This window comes from Neopsephotus bourkii, unplaced genomic scaffold (assembly GCF_033783945.1).
Source record: "Neopsephotus bourkii isolate Nb327-2 ecotype Australia unplaced genomic scaffold, CSIRO-AGI_Nbou_v1 NB_1759, whole genome shotgun sequence".
NCBI classification, from domain to species: Eukaryota; Metazoa; Chordata; class Aves; order Psittaciformes; family Psittacidae; genus Neopsephotus; species Neopsephotus bourkii.
In genome coordinates, this window is record NW_026902233.1 from 202,244 (window position 1) to 223,751 (window position 21,508).

General features: G+C 38.1%; 1 protein-coding gene across 1 annotated transcript in view; it reads right to left on the minus strand.

The window, feature by feature from the left end:
• The window catches only part of LRRC2 (leucine rich repeat containing 2), a 59,715-nt gene extending 43,261 nt beyond the window's left edge, over nucleotides 1–16,454 (minus strand). Inside the window, exons 1-2 of the mRNA XM_061377537.1 lie at nucleotides 16,286–16,454; nucleotides 5,741–5,951 (exon numbers count right to left, since the gene is read on the minus strand). Coding sequence (XP_061233521.1) covers nucleotides 5,741–5,951; nucleotides 16,286–16,410 — 336 coding nt within the window. The 5' untranslated portion in view covers nucleotides 16,411–16,454. The remainder of the gene's footprint in view (nucleotides 1–5,740; nucleotides 5,952–16,285) is intronic.
• Nucleotides 16,455–21,508: the final 5,054 nt, after the last annotated feature.

Consider the following 21,508-nt stretch of genomic DNA (forward strand, 5'->3'; position numbering starts at 1 on the left):
ATTGAAAAATTCATGTGAATATTCATGACATTATTTTGCCACAGTTTTCATTCTTCTCTAATAGCAACGCTATTTCTCTGAAGAACTGATTTAATTCAGTAGATACTTGTTTACATCTCATTTAAGTGTTTCATCAACTCTCCATTATTTTCTCTAGGCAACTGATTCAAACACATGAGTCCAATGTCCTTACACAGCTCCTTTTCACAGTGAGTTTGTCTGGAAAACTGACAGATAAATATAAAGTTTTTCTGAAATATACTTTGCAATCATCAAAAAACCTGTGTCACAATACACCATTCTTGTGCTGTCAAGTCCCAAGTGTTTTGAAAACACTTGCTGCTGGGGAAATACAATAGGGTTCTGCCCAATTTTCATAAAGAGAAAGGGCTGTCTGATTTCATTCATAACATCAGATTATGACAGCAGTTAGCCATTTGTTTTTATAAGGCCTTTTCTTTCCTAAATATAAATATTAATTCATTACTGTTTGCAGCAGGGAAAAATGCACCACACAGGGTTGTAGACACTTAGAATTATAGAATCATAGAATGATTAGGGTCGGCAAGGACCTTAAAATCACCTAGTGCCAACCACCCTGCCATGGGCAAGGGCACCTTCCACTAGACCAGGTTGCTCAAGGCTCTGTCCAACCTGGTCTTGGAAACACTGTCATGGATGGAACACTCACAGCACACCTGGGCAACTTGTTCCAGTGCCTCACCATCCTCACAGTAAAAAGCTTCTTCCTTATACCTAAGCTAACTCTCTCCTGGTTAAGTTTAAATCCATTACCCGTTTTCTTACTACCACCATCTATGATAAAGAGTCCTCCAGCTTCCTTGTAGACCCCTTCAGATACTGGAAGGCTGCTATGAGGACCCCAGGAAGCCTTCTCTTCTCCAGGCTGAACAGCCCCAACTTTCTCAGCCTGTCTTCACACAGGAGGTGCTCAAGCCCCATGATCATCCTCATGGTCCTCCTCTGGACTTGCTCCAACAGTTCTGTGTCTTTCTTATGTTGGTGTCCTGGGTTCAGCAGTAGCAGTCATTTTTATCCTTCTTAGTAGCTGCTGCAGTGCGATGGTTTTGACTTTCAGCCTGGGAACAGCACTGATAACAGTGATGTTTTTAGTTACTGCTCAGTAATGTTTACTCTGACCAAGGACTTTGTGAATCTCACACTCTGACAGGGAGGAGGGGAAGCCAGGAGGAAGCAGAGTCAAGGACATCTGACCCAAACTAGCCTAAGAGGTATCCCATACCACAGCACGTCATGCCCAGTATATAAACTGGGGGCAGTTACCCAAAAGGCTAGATTGCTGCTCAGGTCGGGCTGGGTATCGATACGTGGGTGGTGAGCGGTTGTATTCTCTTCCCTTGTTATTTCCCTTATCATTATTATTTTGGTGGTAGCAGTAGTAGGACAATTGGGAACACCAGAACTGTATACAGTACTCCAGGTGGGGTCTCACAGGAGTGGAGGGGAAGATTTATCTCCCTTCAACTACCAGCCATGCTCCTTTTAGTGCAGCCCAGTATAAGGTTGGCTTTCTGGGCTGCGAGTGCACACTGAAGCTGGTTCATGCTCAGTTTCCCATCAACAAACTCCCCCAAGTCTCTCTCAGCAGGGCTGCTCTCAACCCAGTCTCCACCCAACCTGTAGCTGTGCCCCAACCCAGGGACAGGACCTTGCACTTGGCATTGTTGAACTTCATGAGGTTGGTATTGGCCACCACTCAAGTGTGTCAATGTCCCTCTGGATGGCATCCCTTCCCTCCAGTCTGTCGACTGCACCACACAGTCATCAGCAAACTTGCTGAAGGCACACTCAATCCCACTGCCTACATCATCAACAAAGATGTTCAGCAGGATCAGTTCCAACACCGATCCCAGAGGAGCACCAGTCGTGCACAAGTCCATGGGACCTGATGAAATCCATCCGTGGGTCCTGAAGGAGCTGGCAAATTAAGTTGCTAAGCCACTGGCCATCATATTTGAAAGATCATGGCAGTGAGCTGAAGTTCCTTACAACTGGAAAAAGGGAAATATAACCCCCATTTTCAAGAAGGGGAAAATGGATGACCCAGGGAATTACAGACCAGTCAGTCTCACCTCTGTGCCTGGCAAAATCTTGGAGCAGATTCTCCTGGAAGGCATGCTAAGGCACGTGAAAAACAACAAGGTGCTTGGTGACAGCCAGCATGTGGAGACCTCATAGCAGCCTTCCAGTATCCGAAGGGGGCCTGTAGGGATGCTGGGGATGGACTCTTCATTAGGGAGTGTAGTGATAAGACAAGGGGTAATGTGTTAAAACTTAAATAGGGGAAGTTTAGGTTAGATATAAGGAGGAAATTCTTTCCTGTTAGGGTGGTGAGGCACTGGAATAGGTTGCCCAAGGAGGTTGTGAATGCTCCATCCCTGGTAGTGTTCAAGGCCAGGTTGGACAAGGCCTTGGGTGATATGGTTTAGAGCAAGGTGTCCCTGCCCATGGCAGGGGGGTTGGAACTTGATGATCTTAAGGTCCTTTCCAACCCTAACCATTCTATGATTCTATGATTCTATGATTACTGGTCTCCACGTGGGCATTGAACCATTGACCGTAATTCTCTGCATACGGCCATACAGCAAAATCTGTATCCATCCAACTGATCCATGTCTTGAGTCATAAATATGTGACTGGTAGGCAGAAGAGAAGGCAAAGACCACTGAACCTGAAGGATGTTGTCACACAACCTTTTCCAGGTGAAGCTTTTAAAGACAGAGATAAATCTCATCACTGCAGTTATCAAACACTGTCCACTGCCAGTAGCTAACCACCCTGAACAGGCATGGCCAACTGGTCAAACCAGCTAACCACCCTGGCCAAACCAGTACCCAGTTACAAGAGGATTTTCAGATTCAGAGGGACTCACTGATTATATATTCTTCAGGTATAAAAATTCTTGATACTAATGCTTGATAATCAGAACACTGTGGTTCAGAAGATTTCCATTAAGTTTAATGCAACCAAACTGCTAGAAAACAGCTGTGACTTGAGATGTCTAGAAGCTCAAACTGCATGTCTCAAAAAGTTAGCCTAAAATTGAATGATAGCTAGTAAGAATTAATGATCCACAATGAATTATGGATCTGCATAATCAAAATACAATCCCTCAGAATTCAAATTCTGTAAAATCAAGCCCTAATCTCTTTAGCTAGTACTCTGTGCCTATTTGTCTAACCTAATATTCATTGTATGAGCTTTATCTTTCCTCAGATATGTTAGAATAATTACTTTATATGTACAAGGAACAGTGGGTCTCCACCTAATGAAAATACATTAGCTTTTCAATGACATTTGAGAGGTGGGAAAAGTGATGCAGAGGTGCTAAAGGAAGAAATTCTATCAGGAATTCAAAATGTGTGATTTGCTCCTATATTTTGCCTTACAAAAGTGCTCTGAAGGAGACCCAAGATGATTTTCAAAAGAGCACTATCCAGATAATTTTCAAAATAATTGTCCAAGCTATCCCAGTATATGATGGAGTGGTTTACAAAACTTATTTTTAACTTCATACTCAACAAGGCAGAACCAGTGAGCCAGATTCACTCTTATGCCGTATGGATATGGAGCATGGAACAGTAGCATCTTTGTAACATGTCTACGCTTTTAACATCTAGAAAGCCTGTGATCAGTGCCCAACACAAGCTACCACTTTAATTGATTGAAACATTGAAAATAATACCATTAGTTGATAGAAGTTGATTTGTGGACTCAGTTCATTTGTTGCTGAAGTTTCAAGTGAGAGCTCTTAAACTGAGACTTATGGAAAGGGTGTGGTAAAGCCACTTGCTTCAATCTTGCAAAATCCCTGTGCTGGGGATTACTCTTCTGTGAGAGTTAGCTTCACAGAGTCCAGAAAGAGAACTGGTACAGCCCAGAAGCAAGCCCAGTTCTCAAAATTCAATCTGTAAGACATACTAGAAACCTACTCAGATTTAGCTATCAGCTGTCTAGAGGATATATTACTGCTTCAGTGATGAGAAGAAAGGGGAAACATAATAGAAATACTTATCAACTAAAAGCAAGCGGAAGAGAGGATTCTGCAGCTAGTTCCAAAATGGACACTTCACAAGACTGTGCTGTTTGCCGCTGCCAGAGGTAAGTAGACAGCCAACAGCAAACCAAGATGGTTATGTGCCTGTAAAATTGCACAAACAATCCCTCCTATGACTTCTCCTAGTGTCTGAGTGCTTAATCATCCAAACTTTGAACTCATAGTTGTATTTGTGTGCAAAAGACATTACAGGAACTATACCACAATTGATGCCACATCTCCCAGCTACATGACATCCCAGCTTCTCTGGGAAAACTGTCACCTATCCACGTCTTTTCACATGCAAATTGCCAGCCTGTGCAGCTTTTGTTGTATAGTCTGCACATTTGCCTAAGTGCAATTTTGTGAGAGTGATAGGGAAATTAATGTCATGTCTGATTCTGTCTTCAGTTTAGAAGCAGAAGTTGAGAGTAAAAACAGCAAAGTGGTATGACTTGTATAACATATTTAAAAAAAAAAGTCTGCAATAAGTTCTTTCAGAACTTTGGGGATTTTCACATTTTTTTAATAATTTTCAGCTGCTAGAGACTGAGAATGTTCTCTTATTTTGAAGGAGCATTGGTCTTCTCTAAATAAAGCAGTTTTGATTTTATCTTTGTCTGAAGATACCTGAGCTATGTTGCAGCATCTTGTTAGAACAGAAAGCTCATTTTAACCAGGCTAGGGCTGGACACCAAGCTAAAAAGTAATAGCTCTGCAGCAACCAACCCTACTAAATAATTTGCATCAGTAGAAAAAATAATCTCCTTACTAGAGATGGATGGAACCAGGGTTTTCTATTTTGCAGAAATTTCATCCATTTTATGTTTATTCAGAAAAGAGCTAAAGCCAGAAAAACATGAAAGCTGAAAAACACCTTCATATTCAAGTTCAAGTCTGGGACAAACTTACATTTCAGGTCATTAAAAATATTTTTTTTAGCAAAAAAAAATTTTATTCATTAACTTTTAAATTGGGGGGGTGTAATTAAAATCTAAAAAAATGCATTTAAAAATTATAAGCTACACAAAAGTCAAAATTCTAATTTCACTGTCTCATTAGTAGTGTATATTCAAAATACATTTCAATCAAAACTTTAGTCACTTTAGAAAACTTCAGACCAACTCTAATCCAACTTCCACTGACTGTCATAAAAACTCTAATTCAGAGTTTACTTCCAAACTGTTATTTCACATCAAATACAACTGGAGGTAAAAAGTGCTTTTTTTTTTTCCAACAAGATACCTGTGAATTGATGCTAATATTAATTTTGATTTGAACAGATCTTGAAAAAAATGTTGCCACACCATTAGAGCAAGAAGACAGATCCCTGAGTAGCAGACAAGGTATGAATGAGCTAACAAAGCCAGAGAATCTTTTCATCTCTTTCCAGCCATTGGGGAATTTCAGAGAAAGATATTGTACTGCAATATGATTGTTTATACCAAAATTTTTGAGAGGGTTAACTACATGTATCAGGAGAGAATTTAAAATAATCATATTTGAAAGCCACACCACTAGTTCAGGGTAAAACAGGAAATGCCTTTGTCACTTCCAACACCGTGGAAAAAGCATCAATTTCATTTGCATTGGCAGGAAAAAAAGTTTTGGGACATGAAAAGTTGCGTTAACAACAGAAACACGTTTTTCCATTATATTTACCGTCCACTGTTCTCCAGAAAGGTGAAAAATAAACTTGTTTCTTTCCTTATTTGCTTCATCTGGCAAAACACGCTTCTTCTGCAGGTGAGGTGTCTTTCCATAAGTGTCCAGAATCTTCTTATCAGTGTCTACAAAGCCATTCTTGAGGTATTTTGATTGAGGAATACCTTTCTTCCGGCACTCTAATATGAAATTCCATTCCTGCTTTATCCTGAAATGGGGCCAAAAAGGGTTATGTAAATCAACTGAACCAATACGGCAAACAAGTCTTAACGTTTGGTCTTTGTTTGCACAAGTATTTAATAAAATATAATTATGAACCTAATGTATTCACCATTTTAAAAAAGGCATTCCTAGAGTCCTAGAATAAATTTTAGATTTCTAGATTTAATATAGATTTCAGATGAGCAGGATTTCATTTACTGACTATAAAATAGAGAATAAAACAGTGACTCCCAGAGAATACAAGAAAAATGGAGTCTGAATACGCTATCACAGACAACAGCATAAATGATGTTCTTTATATCAATAGGGTAGGAAACACATTCTCACAGAACAAGTTATATAGATAAACAAAAATGAGTAAGAAGTTAGAAATAGTCCCTTTTCCCTGACCTTTCGTGTTCAAGTATAATGATCTATTTTTATTTTTTAAATGTTATCTTCCAATATCACCTTAGTTAGTGAAGGTAAAGGTCAAAGTTATGACATGCTAACCAATTTCATATTCAATTTCAGTGTAACTTTAGGCTCAACTCCAGGGCAAATTTTACCTATATAACTTCAGGTGCAAACTCAATTTAATATAATTAAGCAGTGCCAGAAGCATGTGCTTTAATTTAGGAAAGATTTATTTCAGCTTAGTCAATTAAGAAACAGGTTGATTAACTGAAGCATGCCTTCCTTGTACCAAAATAAAACTCTGTAGAGCCTCTTGTCTCACAAATTTGATGTCATGCTTTGAATGATAGATTCTTGTGATACATATGATCCGTTTATTTGATCTCCACACAGAAATTTTAAGCTAAAGACTTGAAGAAAACTGACAGGTGAAGGGCACAAAATTTAGGATAATGTGGCCCCTACAAAAAGTGAAAAATGTTATGTCCTACAAAGAGAATCACATGCAAGATTTCAAAGTTCAAGTACGGAGTATCAAAACCTGTACACATATCCCCAACTAAGCATGGGACTTTCTCTAAAATGCTAAAATGCCAAAAAATTAGCACATAAAACAGAATGTCTCATTTTAACTCACATACAAGAAATCAGTTACAAACTAAGATACAGGAAGCATCTTCCAGTCTTGGTGAAAATAAGCAATTTTTGGACAATCATAGCAAGATACGATATAGAAACTGCAAGTCAGAATATATTTATGGGAACATGACTGCATAGTTAAAAAGTCAGATTTGACTCGATGCTATCAAAATAAATCTTTCAGGTTCAAAACTGCATGACTAAATAGGAACGGTATTATGGAGACAGCTGTAAACTGCCCAGCACAAATAGTGGCACTTGCTAAAACCTTAGGGTATATTAGAGAGGCTTGGAAGCAGAAAGCACAGCAACAGCAGGAGTCTTCAGCTATCAGCATACACACAGCACGTTGGCAGACAATGCACACTTTTGGAAACTACATATGAGTGTTTATCAGAGCAGCTAGCCTGAGAGACCACAAGAAGACCTGATTCAGTTGCAAAGAGAAGCACACTATACATGGGTCATCAGAGAACTGCAGAAAGACCTTTCTGTAATAGTAGCACAATGTATTCCCATGAACATCTTCATAGAGAGAAAATAAAGAAAAAATCTAGAAACATTTCAGAGGATGAGCTACATAGGACAGTGAAGATGTTTAAAAGCACTGCTCCCTGGATAAAGTGCTGACAGACTGCATAAAGGCAACTCATCCTCAGAGTAAGTACATACTAATGAAGACACTCTAAGGACCTTTTTCTCCCCTCATTTCCAAAACATACGGAAAAAAAAAAAAAGTTACATTTATGTTCCAATGAAAAAATGAGAAGACAGTATAAAAATTAGTTATAAAATCACAAAAAACAAGTGAAGTGACTTAGTGCAGGTATACAAATTAATAGGAATAGGATTTCTAACACATCAGAAGCAGAAAAGCTCTCAGAGAGGCAGTGGGAACAATTCCTTATCAAGATAAGAAAGAAGCGATGAAAGAATAGTCAAAGCAGTTATTGAGAGCTTCAGAAAAGTTACTCATCCTTGGCTTCATTTTTCATTACAGAGATCAGTACGTTCTTTACAAGTAAGCATCTGGAAGACTTTCTGATATTTACTGTCAACAGAGGAGGCTTGAAAATTTAAAAAAAAAAATATATATTTGAAGTAAATCTCACCATTTCTCTCAGTGTCTAATTGTGGACTGCTTTATACTACAGTGAGCTGGGATATTTTTAATGAGTTAGGAAGAAAAAGACTGGATAGACAGAAAACACTTCCAGCAACACATTCAGCTCAGTGGGGTATAGAAGCTGCAGTCACAGAAGAGTGTATCACCAATCCACAACATCTCAAATTATTTTTTCTGCATTGACTTGATATAACAAAGACAAAGAAAATAAGTTAGAGAAGACTCAGCTCTTTAGGCCATTTTGTGATCCTTCAAAATATGCAGCACCTGATACTTCTGGTTACAGGATAAGAGACACACAAGAACTTGATTGCACTAGGCAGCCCAACTAAAGGGTATCCCCTCCAGTTACAGTCTGGAAGCACTCAGATTACAGAATTTTTCCTATAAGCAGACATTAAAATTGAAACTCCTCTTTCAGGTGTTTTGACACGAGACAATTCATTTTGTGGTGTTGATCTTGTCTAATTTGTCATTTGAACTCCGGAAACCACCAGCACAACAGAGGGCAGACGACTCGAGTAATAGATCATTAGTAAAAGCTAGAAAATAGTACTTTCATATACTGTAAGAAAAATAAGCAGGCCCAGACCACCTACTCATCTTTTTTCCAAAACTCATCTACCAGTAAGCATACCTAATTAGCTATAAAATCTGTATTCCTGTGGGAGGTGGGTGGGAGGTGAAGTGTGCAGGGAGAGTGTGGGGAAAATACATTGAATCCTCAAGAAACAAAACAAAAAGATGTGAACTATTAAAAGTCAGGAGCTGAAAAAGACCAAAACTCTGGCGTTACTTTTTTTTAATCTTCAAATAATCCTATCTTTTCTTAGCAGTGCTGTACTGTTGTTTCTCACACCCTCCTTCAGTCCTCCACATACAGCTTTTCCGTCCCTCTGTGAAGCTTAATTCTGCATTACTGCCCTCTCATTCCCATGGAATTCTTTGATTTTTGTACTAAAGCAATAAAGATTTTCTCTCAGTGCATAATTCAATGCACTAAAAAAGCTTGTCTCCAAGATGCTTTTCTTGTATTCATGTCCTGGGTTTAGCACGACAATTCATTATTCTTCACTCATATGCGCAGGATGACTGACTCATTCCCCACAGTATAAATTCTACAGAGGTTAGAAACTTAACAGACAGAAAAAAAGAGGTTAAAAAGTCTAGCTCTTGATAAAAAGTAAGGTACTGAACTGTTCTACTGCACCTTAGTGCTCTGTGAGGTAGATCCCTGGAACACAAGAGCAGAGGGCTCAGATCTAAATTGTTACTCTCACACAAGGGATATACAAATCATCAAGAAGGGAGCTACATTAAAGATGAAATAATAAACTGCCCTCTGACACTTTATTGAAATAAACACATACAAAACACAAATCTCAGGAGGTCATGAGACACTGTCAGCTAAATAAAATAAAATGCACATATCAAAAACTGCTGTTAACCAAATCAGTCAGTGAAATGTGGACCTCGGAAGAAAAACGTGTTAAAAATTAAATCTGTTTAGGAATTCAACATGGATATCATGCACTGATTTGGAAGTCTTGTGTAAAATTTCGTCTTTACTCATGTATTGGATGATAGCAACATGCTCTGTTTAGCTTTAAAAGAAAGCTTATGGTCATGAAGCTAAGTACTATGTAAAGCACATTTTGAACAGATGAAAAGTGAATTAATAATTAAGCAACAAAAATGCATAATTTTATACAGTGCATCTCAGAATGAAAGTATGGTATATCCCAATGGCAGAGGTCCTAACAATTTACAGCCCTCGCTTGTACCCTTGGGGTGCACACTAGCTAAATGAGTCAAAATGAGCCTTTCTGGCATGAAGGTGTGGTTTAGATCAAGCCAGTATATTATCATTAAGCAAAGGTTGCAAAGCTGTATTTTGCAGGTTACAGCTGAGATCAAGTCAAAGGGATCTATTCAGTTCTATCATTGTCCAAAAATTGAGGTGAAGGTACTTTTAAAGATCTTTATGAAAATAAAGACCATTTTAAGTCTTCCTCTGGTGACAACCTTCAAATAAAATAGAATTACCACCACATTTGTCATATCTAGAGGCTATTTCACAAATTTTCCGTAAAGATACAAAAGGCACCTATAAATAACGTGGCAAACAGAAAAAAAAAAAAAACCCACACAGATAAAATCAGCCTTTAAATATGTTAATATACTTTCAGAGAAATTAAATTTCTGGCCTTAGCTTTTCAAAAGCTCCCAATATTCCAGGAACACGTTTTCACATACGACAAACAAATGAGTTTGTTACAAAATCACAGCCTTCCTAAAGTTTATGCCTTTTTGTTACTATTCATCAATAAAATATTTTGTCTTCCTCTAGAGACTGACCGAAAAGTTGCAAAGTTGCAGTCAGATTAAAGTAATGGCTACCATTTAAAATATTTAGAAAGTGGGTATTAGTCAAGTAAAGCCTAATTATGGGGGAATATGAACGGGGGGGGGGGGGGAGGGAAAGAAAGAAATCCTGGACATAGGAGCCAGGTGAGTTCTAAGGTTCCAGTATTTTACTTCAATCATGCAAATAAACCAAATAATTTTAAAAAGGCTGATTTCATGCTGCTAGTGTTTGTCAAAAAACGGTTATGGTTCATACCTTTATATCTGTAACACAAAAACACACCTCTCACTGAAGCAGACTGTAAACGGTATGGAAAAAGGGTTAATTCTGGCAAGACATTTCCTCATACATTGCTGTTTATCAGTAAGCTTTCAGGACAACATGCTATACAGGTCATCCTCATGGGCCAGGGCAATCCCAAGCAAAACTACAGACTGGGCAAAGAATGGATTCGTAGCAGCCCTGATGGGAAGGGTTTGGGGGTGCTGGCTGACAAGCTCAGCATGAGCTGGGAGTGTGTGCTTGCAGCCTAGAAAGCCAACTATGTTCTTGCTGTATTAAGAGAAGTGTGGCCAACAGGTCAAGGGAGGTGATTCCCCTCCTTTGCTCTGCTCTGGTGAGACTCCACCTGGAGTGCTGCATTCAGTTCTGGGGACCCCAGCACAAAAGAGATGTGGACCAGCTCAGGCAAGTCCAGAAGAGGGCCATGAAGATGGTCAGAGGGCATGCAGTACCTATCCTGTGAAGCACTTCTCTTATGGAGGCAAGATGACAGAGCTGGGATTTTTCAGCCTGGAGAAAAGAAGGCTCTGCAGAGACCTTAGAGAAGCTTCCAGTAGCTAAATGAGTCTCACAAGAAATCTGGAGAGGGACTTTTACAAGTGCATATAGATATAGGACAAGGGGGAATGGCTTTAAACTGGCAGAAGGTAGATTTAGATTTGATACTAGGAAGGAATTCTTTATTGTGAGGGTGGTGAAGCACTGGAACAGGTTGCTGAGGGAAGCTGTGGCTGCCCCAACCTTGTCTGTGTTAAAGGTCAGGTTGGAAGGGGTTTTTAGCAACCTGGTGTCCCTGCCTATGGCAGGGGAATTGGAATTGGATGAGCTCTAGGATTCCTTCCAACCCAAACTATTCTACAATTCCATTATTTTATATGAAACAGGATCAGCATGGAAATAGAATATTTAAGTATTTCCACTTTGGTTAATGCTAAACTTGTGTTCAGGTAATCATTCCCCAAACACTACTTCATTGTCCTTGAGGAAAAGCTATGCTGCTTAGGTAAAGAAAGGAAGTTTCATTAAATGGCACTCTTTCCTCTAAATCAGGATGGATGAAATAACCAAGACATTACATGGTGACACTAGCTTAGTACTCTTTGTCAGAATCACTAGCCACACAGGATCATTAAATATTTTCACAGAATATTTATAAGAGCATGACAGTTAAACTGGAGCTCAGCACAGGCTAATATTTCTGATGGAGGAGTAACATTTTCTTCAAATTACATTGGATTGATTTAATTTCAGTCCCTCTGTCACACTCTTCTATGGGTTGTAAAGAATTGTGACTCAACGGAGGCTTTTATCTTTAAGCCCATTTGCATGCAGAACATTAGATGCAAGGTCTGTATGCACAAGTGCCTAAGAATGAAGTCAAATAAGTAGTTATTACAACTGCAGATCTATTTCCAACTTGTTGCCTATAATTTGTGTTGGGGGCTAAGGGCTCCCAGTCTGAGTTTTAATATTGTTTAGAAAAATTCTGAATTGGGTATTGAGTGGGAGAATAAAGATAAACATCACAAATAGAATCTTAGTTCAAGTACAAATAGAGCTACAGCACTGAAGTTTGGCAGAAAGATAGAGACAAATCTATTTTATTAAAGAAACACATAACCTCTCAGGGAAAAAAAGTTGTTGTCTGCAGGGAAAAAAAAGTTGTCTGCAGAGTGACAACTCTTCACAGTAGAGTGAAAGTTTTCTTTTGACTTTCAACATTCAGGAAGTGATTTCTAAGAAAAGTAATGCGTGCACATTTAGCTATCTAGACCTTGAGAGGAAAATTCTGGAGCAGAGACACACTTGAAGAGGTAGTTGGATAAACACCTTTGCTGTAAGTTTGGTTGGTAGACAAGCCAGGCTCTGCCATTTCACAGCAAAGATTTATATGACTAATCTGGGCAAACATCTCTGGCATTTCCTCACTTGAATGTTTGTCAGCCATCAGTTTTTACCCGCTTTTCACTTTCATTCCCTTTCCAAAATTACAAAATAGTAGAAAGGAAAATTTACGAGGAAAGCTATCATACCACATCAAGTTAGTCTGACATCATTACAGATTTCAGAGCAGCATATGAGATTGCACACCACTAACAGACTATGGAAGATTAAATATAAAACTGTGCTATAAACACAAGTTTCTTTCTATAATATGGACTTTCATAACCATGTAGGTAACCACAGAACAATGCACATTTTTTTAAGAGTCCATGTTTATATCCTGTGGGAAACTTAGAATGGGCTTGCCCGATGTGACTAAGGACATAATGTAAAATAAAATTACTCTTGTACAACACTACTGTATCTTTTATATCTCTTTTATACCTCTTTTATACTCAGTTGCTGGTTTATAGATGTCCCTCAGAAGCAGGGGTCAATTAAACTGTTGTACTTCCAGAGTCCCACAGATCCAAAAGGGAAACAGGACTCCACACAATGTGTTCTGATTCCTGTATCTCAGAGACAGATATGAGCCTTTCAGAATATTCTTTTTCTCCAGAATCAGCTTTCATTGATCAGCTGCTTAAACATCTGCACTAGACCTAAATTCCAAAAGCTTTACAAGACTTTACCATTAATTCACAGTTCAAGTTTTGCAATTATTTGCAAGGGTTTCATGTTAGAAATTCTTCAGTCAAAAAGAGAAACAGCTAATATGTGATTGCTTACTGACCCTGCATGAACTAAATCACCTTGCCCCAAGATGAGCAGACTTCCCCAGAGGTTAATTGGGAGTATTTCCTCAAATAATACATACATAGTACCAGGTCATTTTACATAGCAACACAGCTGATAAGGAACTGCACAATCTCAAGGGCATAGTGAGCTGTAACCTCTTTGAGGAAAACTGGATTTTGTTTGTTTGGGGTTTGGGTTTTTTAAGGAAATAAAAGCAGCCTCAGCAAGACAGATTCCAAGCTCATCTGTTGTACAAGTATATTTGCAGAGAAACTCTATTAATTCTAGCACTACTTGGGAATTCAGTCTGACTGCTGGCAAAGATAAATATCTAGACTGTTAAATGCTAGAATGCAGACCTCAGTTCAGAAAACTTCCTTCTTTGCACATCTTCTTGGAATTAACATTTTGGGTCACAATCCATTCCAAAATAGTTTCCTACTAGCACTGATTTAAGTGAACCTATCTGACTGTGGTAAAAATTTAATCTCTGAGTAGAATACCAAAAATTGATCACAGAATTTCCTAAAATAACGAAAGGTTTTTCTACAGGGAAGCATTATTCCTATTAAGCATTTAATTACAATTACAATTTTATCTATCCTTTTGTGATAACAACAAGAAAAATCTCCTCTTATTTTTGGCCTAACTTTTGGGAGCACTGAAAAGCACTGAAGAAATAACTTGTGACCTGACCTTTAGGACCTAAAGGCCAGGGGTCACTACACACCTTAGAAAACAAAGAGATTTTTTTCTTTTAATCGAATTTTGCATTTTCTTACCAATATTTTTATGACTTTGACCATTATTCTGGCAGCTTTTTCCAGTCTATGAAGCCTGCATTATAAGAATTAACCTGAATTTTGCCATTCATTTCAGTGGGTGAAATACTGATCACTCACATTCAGGAAACGAAGTCGGATAAGTTCTCTCCTTTTTTTCCAGGAGCAGTAAAAAAAGTAAGACTACCTGGAAAGCAGTCTGTTTACATGAAGATGTACAAGGCAAAGTACTGTATTCAAACTGCAAGCTAAAAGAAGAAAATAAAATTCTTTTGTGAATGCTGAAACTGTACTTGGAACTTTTTCTCTGTGTCATATCCCAAATTCCCCATCTCAGTTTGGCACAGGAAAATAACAGAACTACTTTGGACCTCATTAGTGGAAAAAAGAGGCTGTCAAGTTCCACTTTTCAGCTGGAGGAATGGATACAGACAAAAAACCACAGGCAGAAATGGCATGGAGAATGTATTGTCTTTATGGGAAACTCAAGTCACAGTAAGAAATGACGTTTAACATATGCTACTGACAAAAAACATGGGAGCTGGAATTATCTACCTAGACCATACAAGGTTACCCTCTTTCCTTCTTTCGCACAGAACTTCCAATGCCTGGCATTTCTAGTTTGCTTTTGTACTAGTGAAATCAGAAGTTATCTTCTGCACCCAGAAAACCAAAACAAAACATGGCAGAGGGATGCTGATGCTCAAATCTGCACTGGGACTGACCTTCTAGCAGTTCTGAAGATGAACAGCATGTGCTGTTAGAACCTACAGGTGTGGCTTCCTAGTCATAATATTCTTTTTATGAAGAAGGCTGCACTGGCACCCCAAGAGCCGCTAGCAGGCATAGACACCAGTAGGGAGTTGTGTGCTTTATCAGCGTTAGAGCTGGGTGAAGCCATTTTTAATGTAGCATCTGGGACAAAATAAGATTTGATCAAGTTTCATCCCATATCCTTTCACTTTTTTTTTTTTCCTCATAAAAAAAAAAATCACAACAGCAAACTTTTTCTGTCCCTCAGCTCATACCAAAAAAAAAAAAGCTTACCCTTTAATCTGAAGGAAAAGTTCAATTTTCCCTTGTTTTTAATGCAGGCATTGGTGTAGGGACAGGAGAATCAAGACTGCAACTATACAGAATGGGCAGTCACTCTTTGTATTACCCTGGTCTTCTCTTAGCACAGTTGCTCTGTTTTCAGTGTAGCTGCACTGGCAGTGAGAATCAATGAGTGGATGTCTCCTGAGACAGCCAAAACACCACACAAAGGTTGAATGTAATGATGCTTTTAAACAACGACACTGTTTAACCCTGTGCATTTTAAAGCAGGAAGTTATTTTTATTGCTTTGTTCTCTTCTCAGAAGGGAAAAATGATAAGTCATGTTTCCAACATTGCCAGCACAGTATAATATTTCGCTCTCTGTAATGGGAGTGAACATAAAGAAACCAAAATATTCCTTAAAGAAACTATAAATAAAATATAACAAAAACAATAACATGATTAGTGTATGTAAGCATTGCAAACAAAGCTTTCTTTAATATTTTAACAAGAAAGAAAATCCTATGTTAATTCTTTTATTCTATCCTCTCTTTCTTATTCAGAAGCAATTGTATATGCCCATTTATTTAATTCCTTTTGTTTTTCCTGTCAACTCAACAAAAAGCCTTAAAGTATTTTTTAGTACTAATTTTTTTAGCATGTTTTCATGAATTCTATAATAGTCATACTTTTATGTAGCATATAAGTAATAAAAATGTACAAAATTTTTTTTTTCTCCAAATTAAGTCTATACAGTAGACAATAAAATACAGCCTTAGTAAATCATAGTTTATATAAGAAAGATCAGGGACTCTAATGAAACAGAAGCACAATTTCTACTGCATTTTTCTTATGATCATCTGAGAAAAGGAGGTGTGAAATTGTTGAAATCAAACCCAAAAATATAAGATTTGAATTATCTGATAGCACTTAGTATATGCCAGTGTTATTGGATAATAATAATAATAATGGATTTAGTTAAAATGAACAGCAGGAAAGGTAGCTTACTTCTCCAATGAGCTTTTTTCTAATCTTTCTTTCTCTTTTCTCTGACGTTCTTTGTTCTTCTTAACTCGAGTTTCCCACAGTCCTCTTATGAGAGAAAAGTCAAATATTATCACCTGATGCCCCATACTGTTGACATTAAGCTTCTCCTGAAAGAACAAGCCACCATGAACACTTCAGGAAAGAAATAATAGAAAAATAAGGAACAAAATGATCAGGTTTCATTAAAATTATCTGGGACAAAAAGCAATGTCATGAGAAATATTAATATAGTATTCCCATCTTACCTAATTTGTCTAGGGTTTTGTGCTGTCAGTAATCAATGTAGTATGCAATTGACTTCTACATAAAATCTATGACAACTGCTAAAAGTTGATTTTTTTGTATTTATTGCAATTCTCCCTCTCTAAAATAAAGACACAGTTGGAAAGAAATGCTAATTTGATTAACACTGGTGCAAATAACTTTAAACACTGTATTTTTACATTTTGGTAACTAATTTTATGTAACTAATATTAAAAGAGAGCTCATAAAGAAATTATTCATTGTAGTCTGCAAAAGTACTTCTTCATCTTCAGTTCTCATGTATTGATCATTATGCGTCCAAGCTATCCTGTTCCAGTGGAATCTGGGAATTTCCAGTAGGTGCATTTCTGTGAAAGGCTGAAAGACCAGCCTGCAACATAGAGTGAAAACTTACCTAGGACAGAGATAAGGTGAAGGGTTGTGAACACATGGTCCCCATTTATTAGTATATGTAGAATTACCTTCCAACAATCAAAGGCTTGGTATCCATGTATCAGGTCCTGTGCAGTTAGGAACTGAGCTGAACTGAGTCCTAACTCAAGCAGCTTTCCATCTTTAGTTGAAACCACAGAAACTTCATGCAGGAACCTTGTGCCTGCAGAAGTTCATCACAGCTCTCATGACCTTATCAGGTGTGATGCTTGAGCTTGGCCCCAGTATGAATGCTACCTATTTTTAACTCAAGGAAGAGAGCACGCTGTAGGATCATTAACAAGAGACTGAGACCTCAGATTTACATCTTGTGAAACACAGCATGAGTGGCAAGATGATGCTCCTTACTAAACTATAGCACAGGTTCAATACCAACATAGAAAACAATTCACCTACTAAATCACTAACACAAGTACAAATCTTGATAAAAGAGGTAAAACTGTACTCTCTTGCTTGGAGTCACTGGTGAGGCTACAATCATCACAATTCACTGGTTTTCATGAAATGCAACTAGATTTTCTACAGAGGACTTCTGTCATGTTTAGCTCTTTATAAAATGGTTTGTTGAACCTCTGCAAACAAGTCTTACAAAACAGAAGTTTGAAGCCTTTTAAAAATAATTGCTTCTACCAAGATAAAAGCAGAGAAAAGGAAAATCAGTTATTTAAACTTTGCTTGAGGTTTCTCTAGATACTTTATCATACCATTCATAAGCTCAAGAAAAAAAAAATAAAGGAAAGAAGCAAACACCAGTGCACCATATACTACCATTTAAAAAAAAAAAATTACCCCTTTTTTTACTGGGTATTTTAAAGCTTGTATTTATTACTTTTTCCTCAGACCTGGCTGTGATGATTTTTTCCATGCTCTGCATCCTTCAGCTGGGCTATTATCTGTCCTTCTGTTATAATACTGTGGAGGAGGGGGGAAATATATCTCCACTGCATTTTGCCCTTTGCAACTTCGTTACTGTCTCTTTTATCTTGCAACCCCTTTCACCTCCCTTTCTGCAGCACATAATGCATAAAGGAATAATTTCTTCTGAGTCAGCAAAACACCCTCATGTCCTCTGGAAAATGCAGAGAGTGGACTAAAAAGGATTATGCATAGGCATACCAAGAGGAAAGCTTCTTACCTGTCCACTTTATTTGTCATCTTAAAAAGAAACACCCTTACAAATACCCCAAAGTACTGGCACAGAGACTGGTCAGAGACATTTTTCTATGACATAGTCTTCTGTGTCTTACAGTGTTTACGTAAACTGCTGTCTTAGCTGTTCATAAAGCTGTTCCTACTGATTGATTATCTTTACCAGCACTAATAATGAGGCAAAAATGGTTCTGAACCTATCTGGAATCAACTGCTGACAACAGCTGAGTCAAAACCCCATTAATAGCAGTGTAATGAGAGTGGTGACCTTATTCTCAGTGGAAAAGCATATCTATAGTCAGCTGCACCTTTCTAAAATATATTCACTAATAATTTACAAGAAACTGTTTACTGCATAAAATAAAACCTTTTCCTGTGCTGCCCAAATCAAGAAACCTAGTGACAAGGACTTCTCCCTCACAGTGCCTGCAGACCAGCATCCACTCTGCAGGATCTAATTCATTTTAATGGGCCAATTTATAGCAGTGTGTTTTGGTAGAAGGGCTATTGCAGGAGCTGAATTGCTACAAGGTGGTGAAGTGGTAGCTGAACACTTGACCTCTAGATGGAACTAGATGGCCTTAATCAACACAAAGTCTGAATAAACTGTGAAAGTACTCTATATCCTTGACTTGCTCCCCACCTTCCTGACTCAGAGGTTAAGTCATCTGTTCTTTACTGAGACACTGATTTATTAGACACGCAGGTCAGAAAAGTTCATACAGCTTTTATCCACATATTGAATTAGGTTTCAATGCATTGTTTTTTTTTTTTCAATAGTAAAACCAAGAAGAGCAGGAACGTGGGGGCGGGTGAGAGGTGTCCATCATAACTCCTCAGGAATAATCTTTTCAGAAGGAGCAAAGTCACAAATCCTGATCAGATCACAGGGTGGCTAAGGCTGTACAAATATTCCTCAGGACAAAGGTGAAACTGTGTTACTATCCATAACTCTTCCTTCCAGGGGCTGTTGTTTTACTCTATTCCTTACTTTAAAAAATGAAGTGTCAAGCATGATGGCACAATGTGTATTTCCCAGAGTTTAGATGCCACCATTCTCTTGAGGTTGAGATGTTGCCCAGAAAAGAGAGCCTGGCAAGCTGGCAGAAACTATACTCATCCTATGTGTGGGTTCTTCAGGGTGCTTACTCATGCATGGCAAGAATTTGTGGCAGAAGAAGCAACTAGCAATAATAATTTCCATTTCTAGAAATACATTGGTCTGTAGCTGTTCAAGTTCACAAATAACAGTTGTTTCTTTCCAATCATCAGGTTAAGTCTGCATAGGAAAACCCAGAGCTATCATCTATTAGTCACGAGTGGGAAGTTAACTTGGGTAGAAAAATGCCTCATTCTAGACTTCTTTCTAACCTCTTCACTTCAGCTGGCGTTCTTCACCTTTTTCCTCTCCCATACTTAGGCTCTTCATAGGTAATCATTATTAGCATTTTACCTATTGCCAGAAACCACAGAAACAGGGAAGTTGAAAAGGGCCTCTGGATGTCACCTAGTCTGACTGTCCTGCTCAAAGCAGTCACATAGTTATTCACCAAAATCTATGTGTAGTTCAGCCCCCTTCTTCTTCCAACTTCTCCCTTCTTTTGTAATTCATCATTGCTCCTTTCACACCCTGCGCTTACACGTGCTTATCAAGGACAAGTTTTGGTCATACTCGTGAGGGTTACCCAACCCACCAATGTGGCAGTAATTGAAAAACAAAAACCATGCTCACATTACTTCTCACCCAAGAAATAGGCAACCTTGCTTTCACTATTGTCAAGTCCAAAAGCAACTACCATCTGCATGTGCAACACCCTACTTCATAACTACACTGTTTGCATCCAAATGCCATGATCTTTGAGTAACATCTATATCTAAATTATGCTATAGATCATCAACACACCTTGCTTAGATGATGTATGTTTATAACATTCATTCAGGGTTATGAGTTATTAGTGAGATAGATCACAAATGCGAGGTTCTTCAGTAATGTATGGCAATGAAAGCACAGTGTTTTCCAGGGGAAAATGGATTGAGGAACATAAAGAGAAAGCAAAAATATCATTTATAAGAGAATCACTTCTGGAGAAAATAGTTCTCTGTCTGTTTGTGGGAGCAAATAATCTTATTCCTAACCATTTACACTTCCTAAGAAGTAATCTACAAGGTCTTAATCAATATCCTTAAAAGGCAACATACTGGTAAGTCAGTCTGATTTCTTATCTTACCCAGAATGGTGAGCTCAGAAACAAAGTTGTCCATTCCAAATTTCTTTTTTTTTTTTTTTATGATTACAAGACTTTCCCTTCATAAGCACCTATGCATTACATTCAAGGCAATATTTCAAACTAATTAATTTCTAAATGAAAAGAGATCTTTCTTGATAATAAGCATTTGCGTTATTTGGCAAATTGATGGTAGTTTCTAACTAGAGAAACCTGTACTGAGGGCAGATGGAAGCATTTTCCCTTAGCTTCACTCCTTCCCTTTTTTAATATGTTTCTTAAGAAGAGGGAAAAGAAAAAAATAATGCTTATATTTTGGGAGGAAGGTCCTTTTGAACACTATGGCCTTAGTAACATCATCTCTTCCTCAACTAGCAGGATAGGTCATCTGCAACCTTGTCGCAGTTTTCATCAGTAAAGAACTCACAAGAATCCTTACAATTAGCATTTCCCCTCTCTACATTCTAAAGCACAAATTCATATTTCTCCCCTGGGGCTGTACCTTCAGTCCCAGATACTGCAACCTACAAACTTTTCTCAAATACACCATCCTAAAGCTCTGTGGCTTCAAAAAGTACCTTAACAAGCCCTCTCCTCAGCAGCTCACTCATTCTTACCATACTGCAAGCCTCTTCTTAACACTGAAACACATTTTTTGTTTCTTTCCAGGTCAGTTTTATAGTCCACCACCTCTCCAGCCCAGCTGAGGTGAGAAGAAACACTTGCTTACATTAAGAGCACTCTTTTGCTATCAATATTCAGGTTTAGGTCTCCGATTACCATAGGCTATCTCCGTATGCATGGAAAAGAACAACTGCCTTTTCAGACACCTCTGTAAGATTTTTTATCTTAAAGAGACCTCCACCTCTTTACAATCTTGAAAAAAAATGTATTCATTTAAGTGTACTATAAATAGGCCTATTAAAATCAAACACAGTCCTTACGTCTATAAGGATATAAATACACTAACACATTTGGAGGATTATGTGGCAAAAAAAGCAAAATCTCCGTGAGTCTATTTATCATATGCTTTCATGTATATTTCGTTCAGGTTAGAAGAGGCCTTGGGTGATATGGTTTAGTCTGAGGTGTCCCTGCCCATGGCAGGGGGGTT